The sequence below is a fragment of the Acipenser ruthenus genome, chromosome 5, assembly GCF_902713425.1.
Source record: "Acipenser ruthenus chromosome 5, fAciRut3.2 maternal haplotype, whole genome shotgun sequence".
Taxonomy (NCBI): domain Eukaryota; kingdom Metazoa; phylum Chordata; class Actinopteri; order Acipenseriformes; family Acipenseridae; genus Acipenser; species Acipenser ruthenus.
In genome coordinates, this window is record NC_081193.1 from 81,558,137 (window position 1) to 81,578,452 (window position 20,316).

The window sequence follows — 20,316 nt, forward strand, 5'->3', positions numbered from 1 at the left end:
TCTTATTTAACCTTTGGCTAACATCCCACATCTGATCGCAGTCTCTGTGTCCCCTGGTACAGTACTCAGGCATTTGTAACTGTTATTTGTTTTAAAGAGGCTGTTGGCTATATAAAAAAGACCATTAGACTGTTGCAACAGTGCCTGTAAACATCAGCAACAATAAGGCAGTGTTTCCTCTTAACGCTGTCTTTTCTTTTTTGCAGTCATGGTCAGCGGGACACAGCACAGATTCTTCTGTCAAGAGGAGCCAAGTACCTGCCTGACAAAAATGGAACGACTCCCCTAGACCTCTGTGTACAGGTGTATACCAGCTGCATAGTCTGGGTTGTCCTCTTGGTGTCTGTTTTTCATACAAAGCCACATTTAAAGAGCAACTTAGGACAGGTTTGAAATATCACCTGCATCTTAACTAATGTGTTCTTTTTTCTTTGTTAAAAAGGATGCTAAGTAAGAAGAAGAAAAAGAATACATTAGTTATGGTAACTGTACAGTTTCAGAACTGTACCAAATTCCTCTTTTAAAGTGGTTATACAGTAGCTAATGAAATCAATACCTGTCGGCCACTTCCTTTTGCTATGTAGATCTCAGCTGTGCAGTTTTGAATGAACAGCTATTGCGTAAATGCTTTTTTTTTATTTTAGAAAATAACAGCTACCATAGTAGTTTTAACGAAGTTCTCTGCTTGCAAGCTGTATTTTCATGTAATATTTTACTATTTCACTTCCTTTAACCTAAGTAGTAACTTTGGACTTACAGTAGCTGCAAAGCATGCCAGTCAATTATTTAACCTTATATGGTACTAAATATATATTTTAAATAACAGTCCATGTTTGCTATGGCATGTGTTTGTTTCATAACTTTGCGTAGAAAATGGAGTTGCATTACTGGTCAAATTGAGGGTTTCTGAGCTGGAAACACTTTAACAGTTATAGTATTAGTATGATTTAAAAGTCAGTAGTGTATATGTGACAGTAATGAATGTCGATGTGCTAATGTTAGGTGAGAAAATGTTTTTTGCACATCTCTAAGGGGTAGATGTACTAAAGTGTTGCACCTGTTGCAATAGTCGCAAAACAGTTGCAGCAGCAGTTTTTCTTCGTGGTTCAAGCTTAGAGGAATATGTAATTATGGGCGTTCCTGCATACATTCTCAAAAAGGGGGTGTAGATAGTGCAAATGAAAGCAATTGCATCAATTGCATCAATGTGTTAAGAACTTTTGAAAGCAATTGTTGGCAATTGTTGCTGGCATTTCCCAGTTCACTTTTTCTTGTATGTTGCCAGTTGTGCTCAGTGCATTTTTGAGACAAACACCCAAGTACCTAATTTTCACTAACGTCAGGGTGTATTTACAAGCCAATGGTTTCCCCAACATGTTGGGAGCAATAGACTGCACACGTGCCACTAACCCCTCCAGCTCATTCTAAGCATCTGTGTAGGACCATGATCTATTTTGTGTTAATTGTCTAGCTACTAAGTAGGCCACGTTACTACTACTACTACTACTACTACTACTACTACTACTACTACTACTAAAAACATTTAGTTTCAATTTAAAATAATCTTTTATTCGCATTGTACACCAATGTGTACAATGCAGCAACTTGATTTATTTTGTGTTGCTATACCGGTAGCCTACAGGCTAAACTAAAAAAGTGCGCTAGGTATTCATTTGAATTTATTACTGTACTGTATAGGCCTAATGTACAGATTTATATTTTTACGTAATGTAATGTGTAGCATACCCAAAACATATTCGTTTTATTTCAGCTCAGTGATTTACATTTAAAATACATTGAGCACTATAAATGTGCGTGCGTGCGTGCGTGCGTGCGTGCGTGCGTGCGTGCGTGTGTGTGCGCGCGATTTTATTCTATTGTTTTTAAATCCGACACCTTATGTCGGACAAACATGTCTGGTTTAGCAAGGGTTTACTGTATGATTATGAAAAGCTTTTTGGGGGTGAAGGTGTGGCCCCCACTATATAATCTGATGGACTTAAATGCCTTTCATTTTTTATATATATAACCGTATTAAATAGATCAAATGAAGACAGAACAAAAACCATGTTATTTTGATTCTTGCATCCTTGCATGTATAGACGTTATCCTTCTGGCACACTCTGCTGCACCAAATCACAACTCAACTCCCGCTATTTATTTGAACACTGTCGCACGACTCTCACAATGTATAATGCTAGAGATCTCGCTAAGAAGACCCAACAAATATTTAGAGTATATTGTGGCTCTCTTCATTAACATATGTTCTCTTACTATGACAAAATGTTTACTTTGCTCAGTGTCACAACGAAAATGCAAATTGCGGTATGTTTGCACTGTGACGCGCCCATCTTAGTATACCTACCTCTAAGTGTGTAGTTTATACTGTCATTTGGAACACTCAAGTGAGCCCTTAATTTTAAATGTTGGGTTTGAATATGACCATTAGTCCTTTTGGCTACATAAATTGCAGCAGAAACCTCTTCAAGTGTATTATAGGTATAATATTTTGGTTCAAACAAACAATATACTAGGCTAGTACATGAGTAAAATATTACAGACACAATGACCATACCAAATGCAAAAGCCAGGCAAAAAAAGGATATGCATAAAACACCTATTAATGAATGTGGTGGGTATTTGAAATGTATACAATTGTAGTGGAGGCAGGGAAATAATAGAGCCGTTGAAGCATTTCTGTTTTTAGTTTGATTTCGTGTTGGCCTCAACCGTGTGCTTTTCCTTTAGGGGGGCTATGGAGAGACGTGTGAGATTTTAATACAGCATCACGGAAGATTATTCCAGAGCCTCATCCAGATGACACAAAATGATGATTTTAAGGAGAACATGGTATCTTTTTAAACTTACGTAGAATAAAACTGTTTTTGAATTGTGAGTTGAACGTGTTAAGCAGAAAGGGAAGATGACAGTTTATTTATGTGTTTTGTGTTTTGTGTTTTAGCTACGTCAAGTTCTTGAGTACGTCTCCCAACAGAATGAAAGCCACTACCAGAGGATGTTGACGGGCCTTGCTGAAGTAGCCACTACAAACGGGCACAAACTCCTGAGGTAAGAAATTAAGTTTAAATCTGTTGTGTTCATGTTTAATTTTACAATGAAATGTAATTTCTTGGTGTATGTTTACAGCAAAGCTGTCCTACCTTATTGTTTGTAAAAGAGCCAAGTGGTCTCCTGAAAGTCACAAACACACATTTAATGAAATGTAAACTCTTCCGACAAACCATAAATAGGTGTCATTTGCGAAAACTAAAAACTGACTATATCGTAGCAAAGATAAGGGTTTTTCCAGTTAAACTAAGACATTGCTTAAGTAGTGTTGTGTTAAACATTCCTTTTTATAGTACCATCTGGCAAAGACAACTAATTCCCTTTTGTGTGCTGCCGTATTTTACAGCATTTTTTCAATAGGTGTGCACCCAGACAATAAACATTCAATAATTATTTATTATTATTATTATTATTATTATTATTATTATTATTTATTTCTTAGCAGACGCCTTTATCCAGGGTGACTTAAAATTGTTACAAGATATCACATTATTTTTACATTACATTACATTATCTTTTACACATTATTTTTCATACAATTACCCATTTATACAGCTGGGTTTTTACTGGAGCAATCTAGGTAAAGTACCTTGCTCAAGGGTACAGCAGCAGCAGTGTCCCCCACCTGGGACTGAACCCACGACCCTCCGGTAAGGAGACCAGAGCCCTAACAACTACTCCACACTGCTGCTCCATTGTCATTCTCTTCCTGGTCTCGTCTCTTCTCTTCCTGGTCTGACATCACCACCAAGCCATCCCTGCCACAGAAATAATCCAGAAGTACTTCTAGTCAAAGCATTTAAGAAAGACTCCTAGTTGAAAGTTTGTAATATAAGTGTATACAATATTTTGTTACTATTGCTGCACATAGTTATGGAATGATATAATTAAAAATGGGATGGTAATTGTACCCACTTCCTTTGCTACACACATAAGGCGGGAGGGTTATGATACCTGCTTCACTGTGGCAATATTTAGTCAAAGTAAGAACAACGTCTACATAGCTAAACTGAAAAATTGGCATGCTCAATAGAATATTTAGGAGTGTACAAGAGAAAAATTGTGTCTATTGGCTTTCAGTAGTGTCTGATTTTGTCCTGCGCAGTGACATCACGTGATAGACTGACAATAAGAAATTTAAAGAGCGTCTTCATCTATAGCAAACCTGCAACATTTTTTTTAATACTTGCAGAGTAACTGTACTGCTGCCTAATCTGGAGGTTTCAAACTAAAGTAATTCCAGAGTTGCAGTTAAGGTTATTACTGTAGTCAAATATAATTGAGTAGTCCTTTTTATATTTCACAAAGAGCTGGTATTAGGACGGTTATCCCTATGGGTTATCTGACACAGATGGCAGCTGCTTCGTTTAGGGAAATGTTGAAGTCTAAAAACACATTTGTGAAGCTTGATGCCATCGTTTTCTTACCTTAGGTGATATTTGAAATGTGAATTTCAGGTCATTGTTTACAGACTTGTACAGCTGTTTTTAGAAATCACATTTGGAATGTGTTTGGCTGGTTCAAAGTGTAATTAGCCAATGTCTTTACATCAGTAAACATGAGCAGCATCTAGTCCTCAGCTGTGTATTGCCAGTTATACATTTGGGTACTTGATTCAAAGCAGCTGATCACTAGAGAGTCACTAATGTAGTCTACAGTATGTTACATATGTGTATGGTAGGTAACTAGGACTAAAGAGCAGCTTCTAAACTCATGGCAAGAAGAGCCATGCAGAAGTATTGTGAACATCTTACAAAGGTAAGAGACAAAACAAAAAAAAATGATTGTAGCTGTTTACTCTTTAACTCACAAGGTGATAGTACTGATATTTTCCTTGTGTCTTTCCTTTAGTTTATCAAGTAATTATGAAGCCCAGATGAAGAGTCTCTTGCGGATTGTGAGAATATTCTGCCATGTCTTTCGCCTGGGTCCTACCTCGCCAAACAATGGGAATGACATGGGTTACAATGGAAATAAAACACCCAGAAGTCAAGTTTTCAAGGTCAGAAAAGTATATGACGTTGTGAAGAAAGACGTCAATGCCGGTAAAGAGATGAGTTTCACAAAGCATGCAAACACTACTCTGACAACTCCAGAACAGGAAGTACGTTTTTGAGCTCGCCCCTTGCACTTTCTCTCAGAAATAGGACAACTTTTCCAAAAAATAAAAACCTTCTATCACTCATTTCCTGTTCTGCCTTTTTTCAAAACTTTTTATATTTCAGACTTTTTACGGATTCTTAGATGTGCAATGTAGAACCTTAGTGATATTTCTTTTTAAATTATGAAAGATAATTTTGGGGGTGCAACCAAAATAATTCCCCCAACACTGTTTTTTTTATTTATTTTTTATTTTTTTACTTTTAACAACTTAATGTAACTTTGAAGGTAAAAGTAATTATCCGTAGGCTTTACACCACTGTTTAAACACTAAGATTAACAACTATGTTTGACGTGCATAATGCCAATGAATTAAACATTTAGGCCAAAAACCTTTAACACTTTAAAAAGTTAAAACTCTAAACTATTAACACCTTGACATACAAAACTGTATCTGCTGTTTAGTCTCTGAACTTGCACTAATGGATTAAACAATTCAGTCATGTATTGATGGGGGAAACTCGACTGAAGGAACGACTTCACCACAAATTTGTTATACCATTTCACAAATAGCCTATTTACCCACCAATTGACAGTGGTGAGAATATATTGCCTGGGTTGTTAGGAGTTCTGTGTGAAGGATATGTTCTCAGTCATAGACTGGTTATTGTCCAGTGTTTCCAAAGGTGGCATTGCACAGCTAATCTCTGCTCCACTGAGGTCTTGTGTGATTTCTGTTTTTTAACAGTTCTAAAATAATAATCTCTTAAGATTTCTGTTTTGTTACAGTTTGGTTAGATATATAAGGCAATTGCTGCTCATACATTAACAGTGGTACTTATTTACCCTAATAATAATCTTGTGTCCACTCGTTAGGGTGTACTTCATTTTGCCTTAGATTTAGAATTAATGTATGCAGTGTTGACATTGTACAACCACCATGCAGTGTCAAACAAAATAAGTGACAGCTTTTCTTGTAACATGCAGGAGAGTACAAAATGATGGACCCACCTGCAGAAGTGAAGTACTGTAGGTAGTTTTCCCAAAACGAAACTCGTCATCTTAGGAGCAAAAGTAGCAGAATAGGAACCACCAATGGGAAATGTGTTGTGTGACCTTGAGTTTCCCAACCCTACAATCACTCGGCTGAATTAATTTCTTTCAATTTATACTGAGCTGATCTGATCAAAGGTGACTGACTGGAGGCCATCTTTTTATTTGGCAGGAAGGTTCATAATTTTATACTGTACTGTATATGATTGTGTGTGTATACATAAAACCATGCTGTGATGCCCATTCATTTATGTCGGCAGAACATTTCTTAATATAATAATATTTCTTGCTCTGTGTGCTCAGTTATCCCTATAAAAAATAGATTTTCATGTCTGACTATTCTATCAAAAAGAGTTATCAGAATAGTCCCCCATGAAAACCTTAAAAAACCTAGGGCATCCTGTACAATGACTCATAACAGTAGTGAATCACACTAGTGAATTACCCAACTCAGGCTGTCTCCTTACTAAATACAGTGGCTCTCAAAAGTATTCACCCCCCTTGGACTTTTCCACATTTTATTGTGTTACAACATGGAATCAAAATGGATTTAATTAGGAGTTTTTGCCACTGATCAACACAAAAAAAGTCCATAATGTCAAAGTGAAAGATAAAATCTACAAATTGTTCTAAATTAATTACAAATATAAAACAGCAAATAATTGATTACATAAGTATTCACCCCCTTTGCTATGACACACTTAAATAAGCTCTGGTGCAACCAATTGTCTTTAGAAGTCACATAATTAGTTGAATGGAGTCCACCTGTGTGCAATTAAGGTGTTTCACATGATTTCAGATTAAATACACCTGTCTCTGGGAGGTCCCACAGTTGGTTAGTATATTTCCTAACAAAAACTACATCATGAAGACTAAGGAACATTCAAAGCAAATCCGGAATAAGGTTCTTCAAAAGCACCAATCGGGTAGTATATAAGAACATTTCCAAGGCATTAAATATCCCCTTGAGCACAGTAAAGTCCATTATTAAGAAATGGAGAGAATATGGCACAACTGTGAATCTGTCTAGAACAGGCCGTCCTCAAAAACTGAGTATCCGGACGAGAAGGGGACTAGTCAGGGAGGCCACCAAGAGGCCTATGGCAACTCTAAAGGAGTTAGTCTTCCACGGATGAGCTGGGAGACACTGTGCATACGGCAACAATAGCCCGGGTGCTTCACAAAACAGGCCTTTATGGGAGAGTGGCAAAAAGAAAGCCATTGTTGAAAAAAACTCACATCAAATCTCGGCTAGAGTTTGCCAGAAGGCATGTGGGAGACTCTGAGACCAAGTGGAAGAAGATTCTATGGTCTGATGAGACCAAAATAGAGCTTTTTTGTTTGGCGCAAGCCTAACACCGCACATCATCCTGAGAACACCATCCCTACCGTGAAGCATGGTGGTGGCAGCATCATGCTATGGGGATGCTTCTCTGCGTCAGGGCCTGGAAAGCTTGTGAAAATAGAGGGAAAAATGGATGTAGCAAAGTACAGAGAAATTCTGAAGGAAAACCTGCTGAAGTCTGCAAGAGACCTGGGACTTGGGAGAAGATTCATCTTCCAGCAGGACAATGACCCCAAACATACAGCCAAAGCCACACTGGAGTGGCTTAAAAACAAAAAGGTCAAAGCCCGGACCTCAATCCAATTAAGAATATGTGGAAAGAGTTGAAAATTGCTGTTCACCAATGATCCCCATCCAACTTGAAGGAGCTTGAGCAATTTTGCAAAGAAGAATGGGCAAAAATTGCAGTGTCCAGATGTGCAAAGCTGGTAGAGACTTATCCAAATAGACTCATGGCTGTAATTGCTGCCAAAGGTGCCTCTACTAAATATATTCTCTCAAGGGGGTGAATACTTATGCAATCAATTATTTTCTGTTTTGTATTTGTAATTAATTTAGAACAATGTGTAGATTTTATTTTTCACTTTGACATTATGGACTTTTTTGTGTTGATCAGTGGCAAAAACTCCTAATTAAATCCATTTTGATTCCATGTTGTAACACAATAAAATATGGAAAAGTCCAAGGGGGGTGAATACTTTTGAGAGCCACTGTATCTTGCTACCCTTGAATAGGAATCGCTCCTTTCAATATATAGTACGAGCAAGCACTTGTGACACAGCTTGCTCAGTACACCTGCATTTATTTTGAGGGGACAATACAAATTATGGTATCTCCCTGAATAGATAATTTATGCAAGTGGTCTGAGTTGGGGAAGCATAACTCACCCCCCCCAGTACACTGAACAGATTTCAATTGTTACAACAAGGCCTTCATTTCTTCCATTGCTTTTTTGTATTCTATCTCTGGCTGTGTCTTAAGATTAACTGTGCCAGGATGTTCAGCTGTTTAAATAAAATGTACAGCTAATGGCATTTCTTTTCCAGAAGAGGGCACTGACAGCTAAGCTTTTAGTTTCTTGGCTTTTGTGACTGTAGTGCTTATTGGCTTCAGGGCTAGAATATTTCCTATCCTTTATAGACTAATATGCTTAAAATGCCATTTTGTTTTCTTACATTTCACTTACAACTGTGTGGTGTTTGCAATCATTCAGAGTGGTCCTGGGCTCTGCTGGATAATTTTTTCTTTAAATCTACCCGTACATGGCTTTGAGCTTGGAGAATCCTAAGTGCTGGGACTGATCATCCTTAATTTAATTCATACCATGTAACATTTGAGCTCTGCAAACCCCATTGACTCTACATTTATAAAGACCGCTGGCAGAGTAAAAAATGTCACGTTGTCATATAATTTGAATGGTATGTGGATGGCTGTTTGGTCCTAGTGTTTAGGATTCTCCAAACAAGTTGAAAGCCAGGTAAAGACACATGTAGAGAAAATGATAGTAACTCAATACGGAACCAACAGAACCATTTGCAATGATTGCAAGCACTATAGGGAAAGAGAAAATATATTAAAATACTAAGGGGTAGATGTACTAAGATGGGCCAGTCGCAGCGCAAACCTACTGCAATTTGCATTTTCGTTGCGACAATTCACAAAGTATACATTTTGTCATATGTAAAATATGTTAATGAAAAGAGCCGCAATATACTAATTTAAATATTTGTTGCGTCTTCTTAGCCAGATCTCTAGCATACATGTTGTGCGACATTGTTCAAATAAATAGCAGGAGTTGAGTTCTGGTTTTCTGCAGCAGAGGGTGCCCGAAGGATAACGTCTATACATGCAAGGATGCAAGAATACAAATAACATTGTTTTTGTTAAATGTAAACGTCATCTGTACAATGCATTCTGTTCCATCTTCATTTTACCTATTTTAATACTGAGATATACAGTACTGTGCAAAAGTTTTAGGCAGGTGTGAAAAAATTCTGTAAAGTAAGAATGCTTTCAAAAATAGACATGTTAATAGATTATATTTATCAATTAACTAAATGCAAAGTGAGTGAACAGAAGAAAAATTAAATCAAATCCATATTTGGTGTGACCACCCTTTGCCTTCAAAACAGCATCAATTCTTCTAGGTACACTTGCACAAAGTCAGGGATTTTGTAGGCATATAGTCAGGTGTATGATTAAACAATTATACTAAACAGGTGCTAATGATCATCAATTCAATATGTAGGTTGAAACACAATCATTAACTGAAACGAAACAGCTGTGTAGGAGGAATAAAACTGGGTGAGGAACAGCCAAACTCGGCTAACAAGGTGAGGTTGCAGAAGACAGTTTACTATCAAAAGTCATACACCATGGCAAGACTGAGCACAGCAACAAGACACAAGGTAGTTATACTGCATCAGCAAGGTCTCTCCCAGGCAGAAATTTCAAGGCAGACAGGGGTTTCCAGATGTGCTGTCCGAGCTCTTTTGAAGAAGCACAAAGAAACAGGCAACGTTGAGGACCGTAGACGCAGTGGTTGACCAAGGAAACTTACTGCAGCAGATGAAAGACACATCATGCTTACTTCCCTTCGCAATCGGAAGATGTCCAGCAGTGCCATCAGCTCAGAATTGGCAGAAAACAGTGGGACCCTGGTACACCCATCTACTATCCGGAGAAGTCTGGTCAGAAGTGGCCTTCATGGAAGACTTGCAGCCAAAAAGCCATACCTCCGACGTGAAAACAAGGCCAAGCGACTCAACTATGCACGAAAACACAGGAACTGGGGTGCAGAAAAATGGCAGCAGGTGCTCTGGACTGATGAGTCAAAATTTGAAATATTTGGCTGTAGCAGAAGGCAGTTTGTTCGCCGAAGGGCTGGAGAGCGGTACACGAATGAGTGTCTGCAGGCAACAGTGAAGCATGGTGGAGGTTCCTTGCAAGTTTGGGGCTGCATTTCTGCAAATGGAGTTGGGGATTTGGTCAGAATTAATGGTCTCCTCAATGCTGAGAAGTACAGACAGATACTTATCCATCATGCAATACCACCAGGGAGGCATCTGATTGGCCCCAAATTTATTCTGCAGCATGACAACGACCCCAAACATACAGCGAAAGTCATTAAGAACTATCTTCAGCGTAAAGAAGAACAAGGAGTCCTGGAAGTGATGGTATGGCCCCCACAGAGCCCTGATCTCAACATCATCGAGTCTGTCTGGGATTACATGAAGAGAGAGAAGCAACTTAGGCTGCCTAAATCCACAGAAGAACTGTGATGTTTGGGCCAACCTACCTGCCAAGTTCCTTCAAAAACTGTGTGCAAGTGTACCTAGAAGAATTGATGCTGTTTTGAAGGCAAAGGGTGGTCACACCAAATATTGATTTGATGTAGATTTTTCTTCTGTTCATTCACTTTGCATTTTGTTAATTGATAAATATAAACTATTAACATGTCTATTTTTGAAAGCATTCTTACTTTACAGTATTTTTTCACACCTGCCTAAAACTTTCGCACAGTACTGTGTATATATATATATATATATATATATATATATATATATATATATATATATATATATATATATAAATGAAAGGCAGTTTAATCCCATCAGATTCTATAGTTGGGCACCCACCGTCACCCCCAAAAAGCTTTTCATAATCATACAGTGGCCCCTCGCTAAACCAGACATGTTTGTCCGACACAAGGAGGTGTCGGGTTTAAAGACAATACAATAAAATTGCACACACAAACATTTACAGTTCTCAATGTATTTTAAATATAAATCATTGCCAGCAACAATTACGACTGTTTAAAACGTGTTTTCAAAAGTTCTTAACAAATTGATGCAATTGTAAGTGTCGCAATTGTCGGCAGCTTTAGTACATCTCATTATAATATTTGAGAAACCCCATTTGCACTAGCTCCACCCCCTTTTTGCGAATTTATGCAGGAACACCCATAATTACATATTCATCTAAGGCTGAACCGCAAAGAAAAACTGCTGCCGCAAAGCGGTCCCTAAAAAGTCGCTAACAGCATTGTGCATGTTTAATACATTTCACCCAAGACTTCCAACTCGTTTGCGACTGTTGTGACAGGCGCAACACTTTAGTACATCTACCCCTAAGTCTTTTAAATTAGAGAAAGGTTTAAGAACGGAAATAGGATATGTATATTGCAGTTACATTTATTGTAACACTATAGAGAAAGGAAGCAAGTTGAATCATTGCTTTATTTATTTTTTTATATTTGAAGCCTTTGGAATTACTCTGGCACTCCTTAGATGAATGGATGGTTTTGATAGCAACCGAACTGGAGAAAAACCGAAGGGACCCCGATTCAGGTGCCACCAATATCACCTCTATTTTACTGAAGCAGAGGGAGGCCGATTCCAATTCTTCCCCTGCTTTAGGAGAGAACGGGCTCCACTCTGCGGCAGCCAAGAGCGACAACCAGGGTCAACTGATTCCAGATACAATCCTTGAGAATCAGGAAGCCTATGCTGACGGTGAAGATGTCATTTCCATGACTGCGAGCAGACTCAGTGCTGTCATCCAAGCCTTTTACATGTGCTGCTCCTGTCAGATGCCTCAGGGGTAAGAGCTGACAAAAGACCAACTGTGTTCAAGGTCCTAGCTTGAAGTTGTGTGTTGGTTCTATGCTGTGGGCCAATGTTCTATTGAGGCTCATTTTATTTGTGATTTGAACCCAGGTCTCGAGAAAGACACGAAAGTCTAGTGAAAAAGGCAAAAATGAGCTCCTGGTTTTTATTCTTTTTAAAGCTAAACATGCGTGTTAGTAATTTGTATTTATTGCTTAAAAAAAAAAACCCTCCATTCATGAAGGGTCATCAATCAGTCAGACCCGTGAAGTTAAGTGAATGCCACTGGAGCAGTCTTTTCCATCGTTTTAAGCTACAATTTTTTTCCAGATGGGGATCTAGTTGAGGCTCAAATATGTAATGTCACACATACAGGTATCTGAAGAGCACTTGACATGCGGTTTTATTAACATTTTTATGAAGGATTTTCTTGCTTGTGCTTTCCTCTACAGAATGACGTCTCCGCGGTTTATAGAATTTGTCTGCAGGCATGATGAAGTTCTCAAGTGTTTTGTTACCAGGTATGTGTATATATTCAGATTTCCCATATATACAAAGAACATTTGGGAAATTGGAGGTGGTCGCATTGAATATGTGCACGACATAAACCGTTCTCCGTGTCAGAAATGCATTATTAAACTTTTTTTTGACCCAGTCCTGGTGTGACAAAACCCACTCCACATTCCACCTGCCACCTTCAAGAATGGTATTGCCCCTTTCTGAATCCTGCAAAACCCGTAATGCAAAATTGGAAACCTGCAAACCAGTTATATAAAAGTCTGTAGAACAGATTGAAAACCCTCCTCCCCAACTTCCCTCCAGAACAATCCAGTAACCTTTTAGATTCATTGTAGAGCTTCATGTCCACAGTGGATCATAGGCGATACCAATGTATCCAACCCATATATGTAAAAGCAAACTTTTTTTTTTAGTCATAAAAAGCATGTTTGTTTGCATTTTTTTTTTCTTCTTTGTTTTTCAGAAACCCCAAAATAATATTCAACCATTTTCATTTCCTCCTGGAGTGTCCTGAATTGATGTCCAGGTTTATGCATATCATAAAAGCCCAGGTACGGCACCCTTATTTGAATGCAGGATCTGTTGTCCTGTATAAGTCAATTTTCTCTGAGATTAAACGACTCTAATCTAAAACCGTTTTCTGCTTATCCTTTCTGAGGGTCAAGAGACAAATCTATAGACAGTGTTTATCAAAATTGATGTTTAATGTTGGAATTTTTTTCTGGACGATTCCGCTCCATTTAAAGTCTGTAATTGAAAAAAAACATTGGTTTATGAGCCAGCTAATGCTGAACAAAAGACCCCTTCTTTTCACAGTAGCATCTGAAAGACTTGCTGCTGCTGTTCTGCAGTCTTGCAGGTGTAACGTTATTAAGCTGTCACCTTTCTTCCAAAAGGCTATCTATTTAAATCTCAAAGGGGTAGCTTATACAGTTTACTTTCTTAATGTAGTGCTAGGATTCACCAATCATAATCCCTTTATAGCAAGGGTGTCAAACTCCAGTCCTCGAGGGCCACAGGGTCTTCTGGTTTTCATTCCAACTTAAGCTCTTAGTTAACTTAATTAACAGTTTCTACAGTTTTTACGATGTTTTCTGGCATTTATTGACTATACACCGATTTCATTATTTTGATATCAGGGGTGTTTTGTTGGTTTTTAACAGTTAAACAACAAAATGAAAACAAAACAAGAGGATGGAAATAAGTAGTTAGACTTAAGAAATAAGATTACATTTGGGAAGTAACTTTTTGTTTCAGTTTACCACCAAGTGTTTAACTACCATCAAAGGAAATGGTGCTCAGTTTTCCTGTCATTTAAATATGTATTTTGTGTTCTGTTGTTTTCTTTGCCTAATTGTTTTCCCTGAACTGAATTTTGCATGTTAAGAAATGTTCCTTATCTAAATTATGCATTATAATATATTTTAAGTAAATGTGTCTATTTTTAAATAATACCCTCAACTTCCAGACCTGTTTCTTCTTTCTGTTTTATTGTAATTAACATTTTCTGTAGTTATGATTTCAAATGACCAAAATGGTGCTAATTGTTTGAAATTCAAACGGTACGCTCCCCTCGCTGAATCTGAGGCTTGGTAATTAGCATTCACTAGGGAGCTGTCATTTTTCATGTTTCCTGCAGCCCTTCAAAGACCGATGTGACTGGTTCTACGAGCACCTCCATGCAGGCCAGCCTGATTCTGACATGGTCCACAGGCCCGTCAATGAGAATGACATCCTGCTCGTTCACAGAGGTACTGTGCTGTCCCACCACCTAGCCCTCCACAAATTCACAATTTTCACGATTTCCTGACAAAATCGTAGCCTTAGATATGAGCGTATGGTTAAATGTATTTAACAAAACACAATATGATCCCACAATCCCCCAGTGACCTTTGACGCATGGCAAGAATTTCTATGGCTGGCCAGGTTTGGGAAAAAAAGCACCGACATGCTCTTGATTGTAGTGCCAAGCAGAGGAAACAAGGCCTTAGTAAGAAGTATAAATATTAATAAACATTTCTCTCCAAAACTTTTGTATACATTTACATGTAATGTATTTATATGTTTCTTTTTTTAATCCGACTATATTTATACTAACCTGTGTTGGTTTAGTTGCCCTGGGGACTGTATTAAATCTAATTTGCTGGGGTGTCTTCGTTCCAGCAGTCAGGCTTATTCAATAAAAAGAAGTCAGTTGAAAGATACACCCTGGACTTGTCATAAGTAATAAGACATATATACTGTCAACTGTTTAATTTACATTTCTCCAACTATGCTTTTTATTTATTTTTTAGATGGAGTAAACGCTTGCATACAAAGTAGCTTGAGGAATGTGCGGCTTCCTTTTCCGCAAGCATTCATCACAGTTTGTTTCACTTTATGGCAGCTCAGTTGAATTAGATCATGGCAGCTTGCTGTCTTTCAGATCAAGAGCAGAAAGCTTTCAGAACCAGCATTTATAACATACAGTTTGATAGATGCCTTCTATGGTTCATTTAGTATCATCTTACTTTTGATTCTATTTTAAGTGAAGGCTTTTTGTTTTAGACTTGGCGTGTACAAACCTCACATCTTAGCACAGAGCCCTTTCAAAGTCTGAATTGGATCATAAATACTGTTATACAGGACAATGCACAAATCTGATCTGTTTGACATGGGTGTTGATAAAACTGAACCAACCATTTGAAGGACAATTATATATAAAAGTAAAAGCAAGTTAAGTGATGCTTTCTGTATCCTCTTGCCATTTATTATTCCTAATGCAAACGTAAAAATATCTGCAAATGCATTTTTTATGACTGTTGTACTCTAGTCACATTATTTCTCAGTGGAACTCAAGTGAAACAATCACAAAGGCAAAACCATTATTCAAATACACGGAGCTTATGCTAAAATTGCATTTTTAGTGAAATTGTAATAGAAAGGGTACACAATATACTTAATAAGACTTGCCCTCATACTGATGTGTGCATGCAGTCAGTCACATACAGACAATGGTAATTATTAAGGTGCTGACTGGTTTTATTAGGAAGCCATCTCATAGACATACGTATTAGAAGGTTTCAATGCACGTCCCAGTCTGTCTTACAGTTTTGTAAAAATGAAACTTTTCTAAACTGTTAAAAAAATTAACAACTGCCTAAAACCGGTTTGTGAATGTGAAACTTTGGCCCTGTCCACACTACAAAACTGATCTCGAGAACCTTACTCGAAACCGTTCTAATTAATCCAGCTCAAAGCGTCCACACTGAAGTACCGTTTCATGTTTAGTCAGGCTTAATGCGTCCACACACCATTAGAATAGTTCAGTTACAATTCCCAGTCACGCAATGAACCGTGGAAATGAATACGATAGTATCCCACCATGCACTGTGTTTTATTTTAAAATAATGTGTTATGCCCATATTAACAGAGGTCCATATTGCTAAAAGTAAATATAACAAGTATTGTGGAAAAAGTAAATCCGAACACACACACACAAGTAGGGCTTGAAGTTTTCAGGTTTTATTTTTAATCAGGTGAAGTCCCTTTAAACAAATTGAGCTGATTCTGTTTTATAATTAAACTCAGAAAAAGTTGTTCATTACAAAACAATCTTTGTTTTTACCTTCATATCTTGCCTGAGCCTAATTTTTGGAGTCACCTAATTTAACGTTGTGTTTTTGTTATTTTCCCCACTAGTTTAACAGAGATGTCCTGACAGATTTTTTGAAGCATAAAAATGAATACCTAGTGCGGAGTGTACACTGATAGCAAGTCCTTCAGGAGCCTGCTCTGAGTATTTTGCCAAACATACCACAAAGCATGTTCTGTTGGGATATTGGAGGATACACAAAAAAAATGTAGTTTGGTATTACAGCATCTACACTTCTGATAAACCGCACTACCTAATGCGATCTAATTAGAACCGGACTCGAGACTACCTCCTGAGGTGGTCTCGAGTCCGGTTCTCGAGTACGGTATTAAATGCTGCGTAGTGTGGACGCAAACCGTATTTAGCACTTTTAAGCCGGCTTAAATGCAGCTAATACTGTTTAAAGGTATAGTGTGGACAGGGCCTTTATTTGTTTCTGACACACACAAGTACACTAGAGATGTGTGTTATAAACGAGATGAAGCACAATTTACTCATGCTTATTCCACACAGAGTGCATGTTATATTCTGACTTTTAGGGTACTGTGAAGAGTGGTGTACGACAAATGACACCGTTAAAGGCACTAGACATAACATTTGTCATTAATTTCTTAGAAGTTTCTGCCTGATTCACCTATATCTTGAAAATTGGCTTGCTAATGAAGACTATATCTAGATTATGTCAAAGTAATTGAACGTACTATCCATGTAGATCAATAAGGTTAGTAATTTTAATAATATGTATGTCCTTTATTGCAGATTTGTATGTTGCACAATGTTATGTCTAATCGGTACCGCCTCTATTAATTTACTTAAAAAAAAAATAAATTAAAAAAAAATGTTTAAGTGGATTGGTTCAAAAAGACTTTAATTAAAACTCAGTAATGCTGTTATCAAATTATGTTTAATTGGGGTGTTGTAAACCTAACCCTAAAGTTTATTAAATACAGATATTTAAATGAACTGTGAAAGAGCATTTAATAAAAATATATATATATATATATATATATATATATATATATGTATATATATATATATATATATATATATATATATATATATATATATACATATATATAATTTATATTTTTTTGGATCTGTAAAATATCAGACCAGGATTAATCTCAACACTTAATATCAAAAGATCAAAAGGAACAGACTTCATTATTTAATGTCTGAAATTCTCTTTGGAAATGTATTAAGAGATTAAGCTTAACTTGCATGTATTTTACAGAAGAGGAGAATAAAGAGACAGCACAGTTCAGATGTTCCAATACCAGAGAAACAGAAATATATGTTGAACTTCAAAATGAACCACAGTAGGGGTTGATATAGAGCAATATCATTTACATGGCTACTATTTCTGCCTAATTACCTGCATCTTGAAAACTGGGTGATCGGCATGAGAAAAATCGGACATCAGTGAATGGTTGAAACAAAAATTAATGTGACAGACTAAATTCCTAGTAAAAAGTTAGAATTTTACTCAAAAATATACAATGAATAAAGTAGTGAATGCACTTCATGGAGGATATACAGACACAGACATGAATGAAATGCCACTGATAAAATATACTATTTTACTAACACAGCAAGGACATTGCTGTGGGCACTTTGAAATTTGAAGCTGTTTTTTTTTTAATATGATTAACAACAGATATCATCCCAGTCAGGATGTTAATTGAGATTCCAAAATTGAAAAGCCAAATTAATATTAGTCATGCACTACTGGGAATTGGGAATGATGAATTTAAGCAACACGGTCATCTGATCTAAGAACTTAATTTGTTTTAAAAAATATATATATTTCTTTTTGCTAACACCAAAAAAAAAATCTTATTAATGATTTTTACTTTGCAGAATCCATTTTCCGGAGCAGCTGTGAAGTTGTGTCTAAATCAAGTAATGAGAAATTGAAGCAAGGGATTGCAGTGCGTTTCCATGGTGAAGAGGGAATGGTGGGTAAAAACATAAAAAAAAAATACTTTGACAAGAGAGGAGAATTAAATAAGACGACTAGCAGGGAAGACTGAGCCAAGCTTACAGACAGGAATATAGAAATTGGTAAATAGATAAGAGATTACTGTCCTCTGGCTCCTTTTAGTATATCAAAAGTTCCCATTAGACCTTGAGGTAAAGTGGACTTCAATGGATTTCCTCTCGGGTCATTTAGAACAGGGTGTAGGCAGGGTTAGAAATTAACTTTTTGAATTGGTTTTGGTGGCCGTACATTTTTCTAAGTGAACCTAAAAATAATCTCAATAAATCTGGTTAATAACACAGTGCATCAGCAGGAAAGAAAGTCATAAAAAAAAAATAATAATCTTTGGTGTACTTCAGGCAAAACAGTAAATAAAATAGGCCAGGTTTTTTTTTTTTTTTTTTCTTTTTTAAATCCCTGTCGTTGTCGTTTCTTTGCAATAATGTTCATCACTATATGTAACATTTCACTTGCACGTTAGGCCAGTGTACCTACATCTGTATTCCCGATTGCTTCCCAAATCTGAAACTGATTTTAGCCAGCAGAGATCACTGTTTGCCAGCTTGAGTTGCGTGCGTATCCTAATCTCGACTGTTTACTTCTTGCTGCCGAGAGCTAAAAATTGCTTTAAGGGATTTAAAATATTAAAAGAAATCTATAAATGTACCAGATGTCTTGTGTTTTAACATTAGATTACTATACCTCTACATTACTATTGATTAATACAAAGGTACATCTTTTTAGATTTAGATATACAAGTTGCTTGGTTAGCTTCTGTAACCCAAGCTCAGCCCAAAAATAAAAGTTGTAATTCACAGTTGTGGTTGTGATCAGAACTGTGAATGACCACATTAACATGAACAGCTGTTGTACATGAACACAAACTCTTCACCATAATACTGTGATGCTGATCTTCTGGTCATTTTTTGGTCACAGTAAGGTTCTGAGGACTTTGTTGTCATGATCTGTGATATCATCAGAACATTCATTTATTTATTTATTTATTTATAAAAAACTACTATAGAATATATGCAAAATGCAAGGGATCACTTTATATATAGTGACATGATTATGCAGCATATTATTCTGAGAGAGAGAGAGAGAGAGAGAGAGAGAGAGAGAGAGAGAGAATAGATCAGATCAGATCAGATCAGACGGACAGACAGACAACTGCATTTTTGCATTGCTACATTTTTCCAACACGGCTCTGTTAAATTTTTACATTACTTTGTGTTGCAGCGCAGGGCAATCATTTTCATTTTAGCACATTCCCATGTTCATTTTAACCAAGATTAATTTTTCAACAGCTTTCTGCTCATTTTCTACCAAGCAGTATTATCCAGTGTCAGCCTGTTTGTTTTCAAAGAGCCAATCTGGTCACTTGTTTAGCGTCAAACACTTTCAGCTGTCGGGGTTTTAAGACTTAACAGTTTTAATCAACCAAGTGCAAGATCTTTCCTATCAAACCAAATCCTTTGTGTTTTTTCCCCTGTAAAACAGACATCACAAGCATATCCACAATGCTTTTTTTTAAATACCTGCTCCTCTGTATACTGTACAAATCTACAGAGGTACTTATTATATAAGTAATAGGTGTATTGGGGAGGGTCACGGCATACCTGAGTGAGTGAGTGAGCGAGTGTGTGTGAGCGAGTGAGTAATATGTGTGTGTGTATGTGAGTGTGTGAGAGAGAGCCATTGTGTATGGAAGAGAGAGTGAGTGAGCAAGTGAGTGGATGTGAGAGAGTGTGTGTGTGTCAGTGAGTGACAAAGAGATTATAAAATGAGCTATATTATCTAACTACTTTTTCAAAGCAAGACAAGTTTTCTCCTCGGGCAGTTTGGCACCCTTCCATTTTTCCTACATTCTCAAGAAGTATAAGATTTCACATTTCTGTCATTTGTTTCTGTGAACAGGGTCAAGGAGTTGTGAGAGAATGGTTTGACATCCTTTCCAATGAGATCATTAATCCAGACTATGCGCTGTTTACTCAGTCAGCTGATGGTA

General features: G+C 37.0%; 1 protein-coding gene across 4 annotated transcripts in view; it reads left to right on the forward strand.

Annotated features, from left to right (window-relative positions):
- Positions 1-20,316, forward strand: part of hace1 (HECT domain and ankyrin repeat containing E3 ubiquitin protein ligase 1) — a 71,504-nt gene that overhangs the window by 33,296 nt on the left and 17,892 nt on the right. For 3 of the 4 annotated variants that reach the window (XM_059024623.1, XM_034003478.3, XM_059024624.1), the window contains 10 exons: positions 207-303; positions 2,749-2,850; positions 2,963-3,069; positions 4,921-5,173; positions 11,829-12,169; positions 12,627-12,695; positions 13,157-13,244; positions 14,333-14,444; positions 18,188-18,285; positions 20,226-20,313. In XM_059024623.1, the coding sequence (XP_058880606.1) occupies positions 207-303; positions 2,749-2,850; positions 2,963-3,069; positions 4,921-5,173; positions 11,829-12,169; positions 12,627-12,695; positions 13,157-13,244; positions 14,333-14,444; positions 18,188-18,285; positions 20,226-20,313 (1,355 nt within the window). The remainder of the gene's footprint in view (positions 1-206; positions 304-2,748; positions 2,851-2,962; positions 3,070-4,920; positions 5,174-11,828; positions 12,170-12,626; positions 12,696-13,156; positions 13,245-14,332; positions 14,445-18,187; positions 18,286-20,225; positions 20,314-20,316) is intronic. The other variant, XM_034003479.3, reaches the window with a different exon arrangement.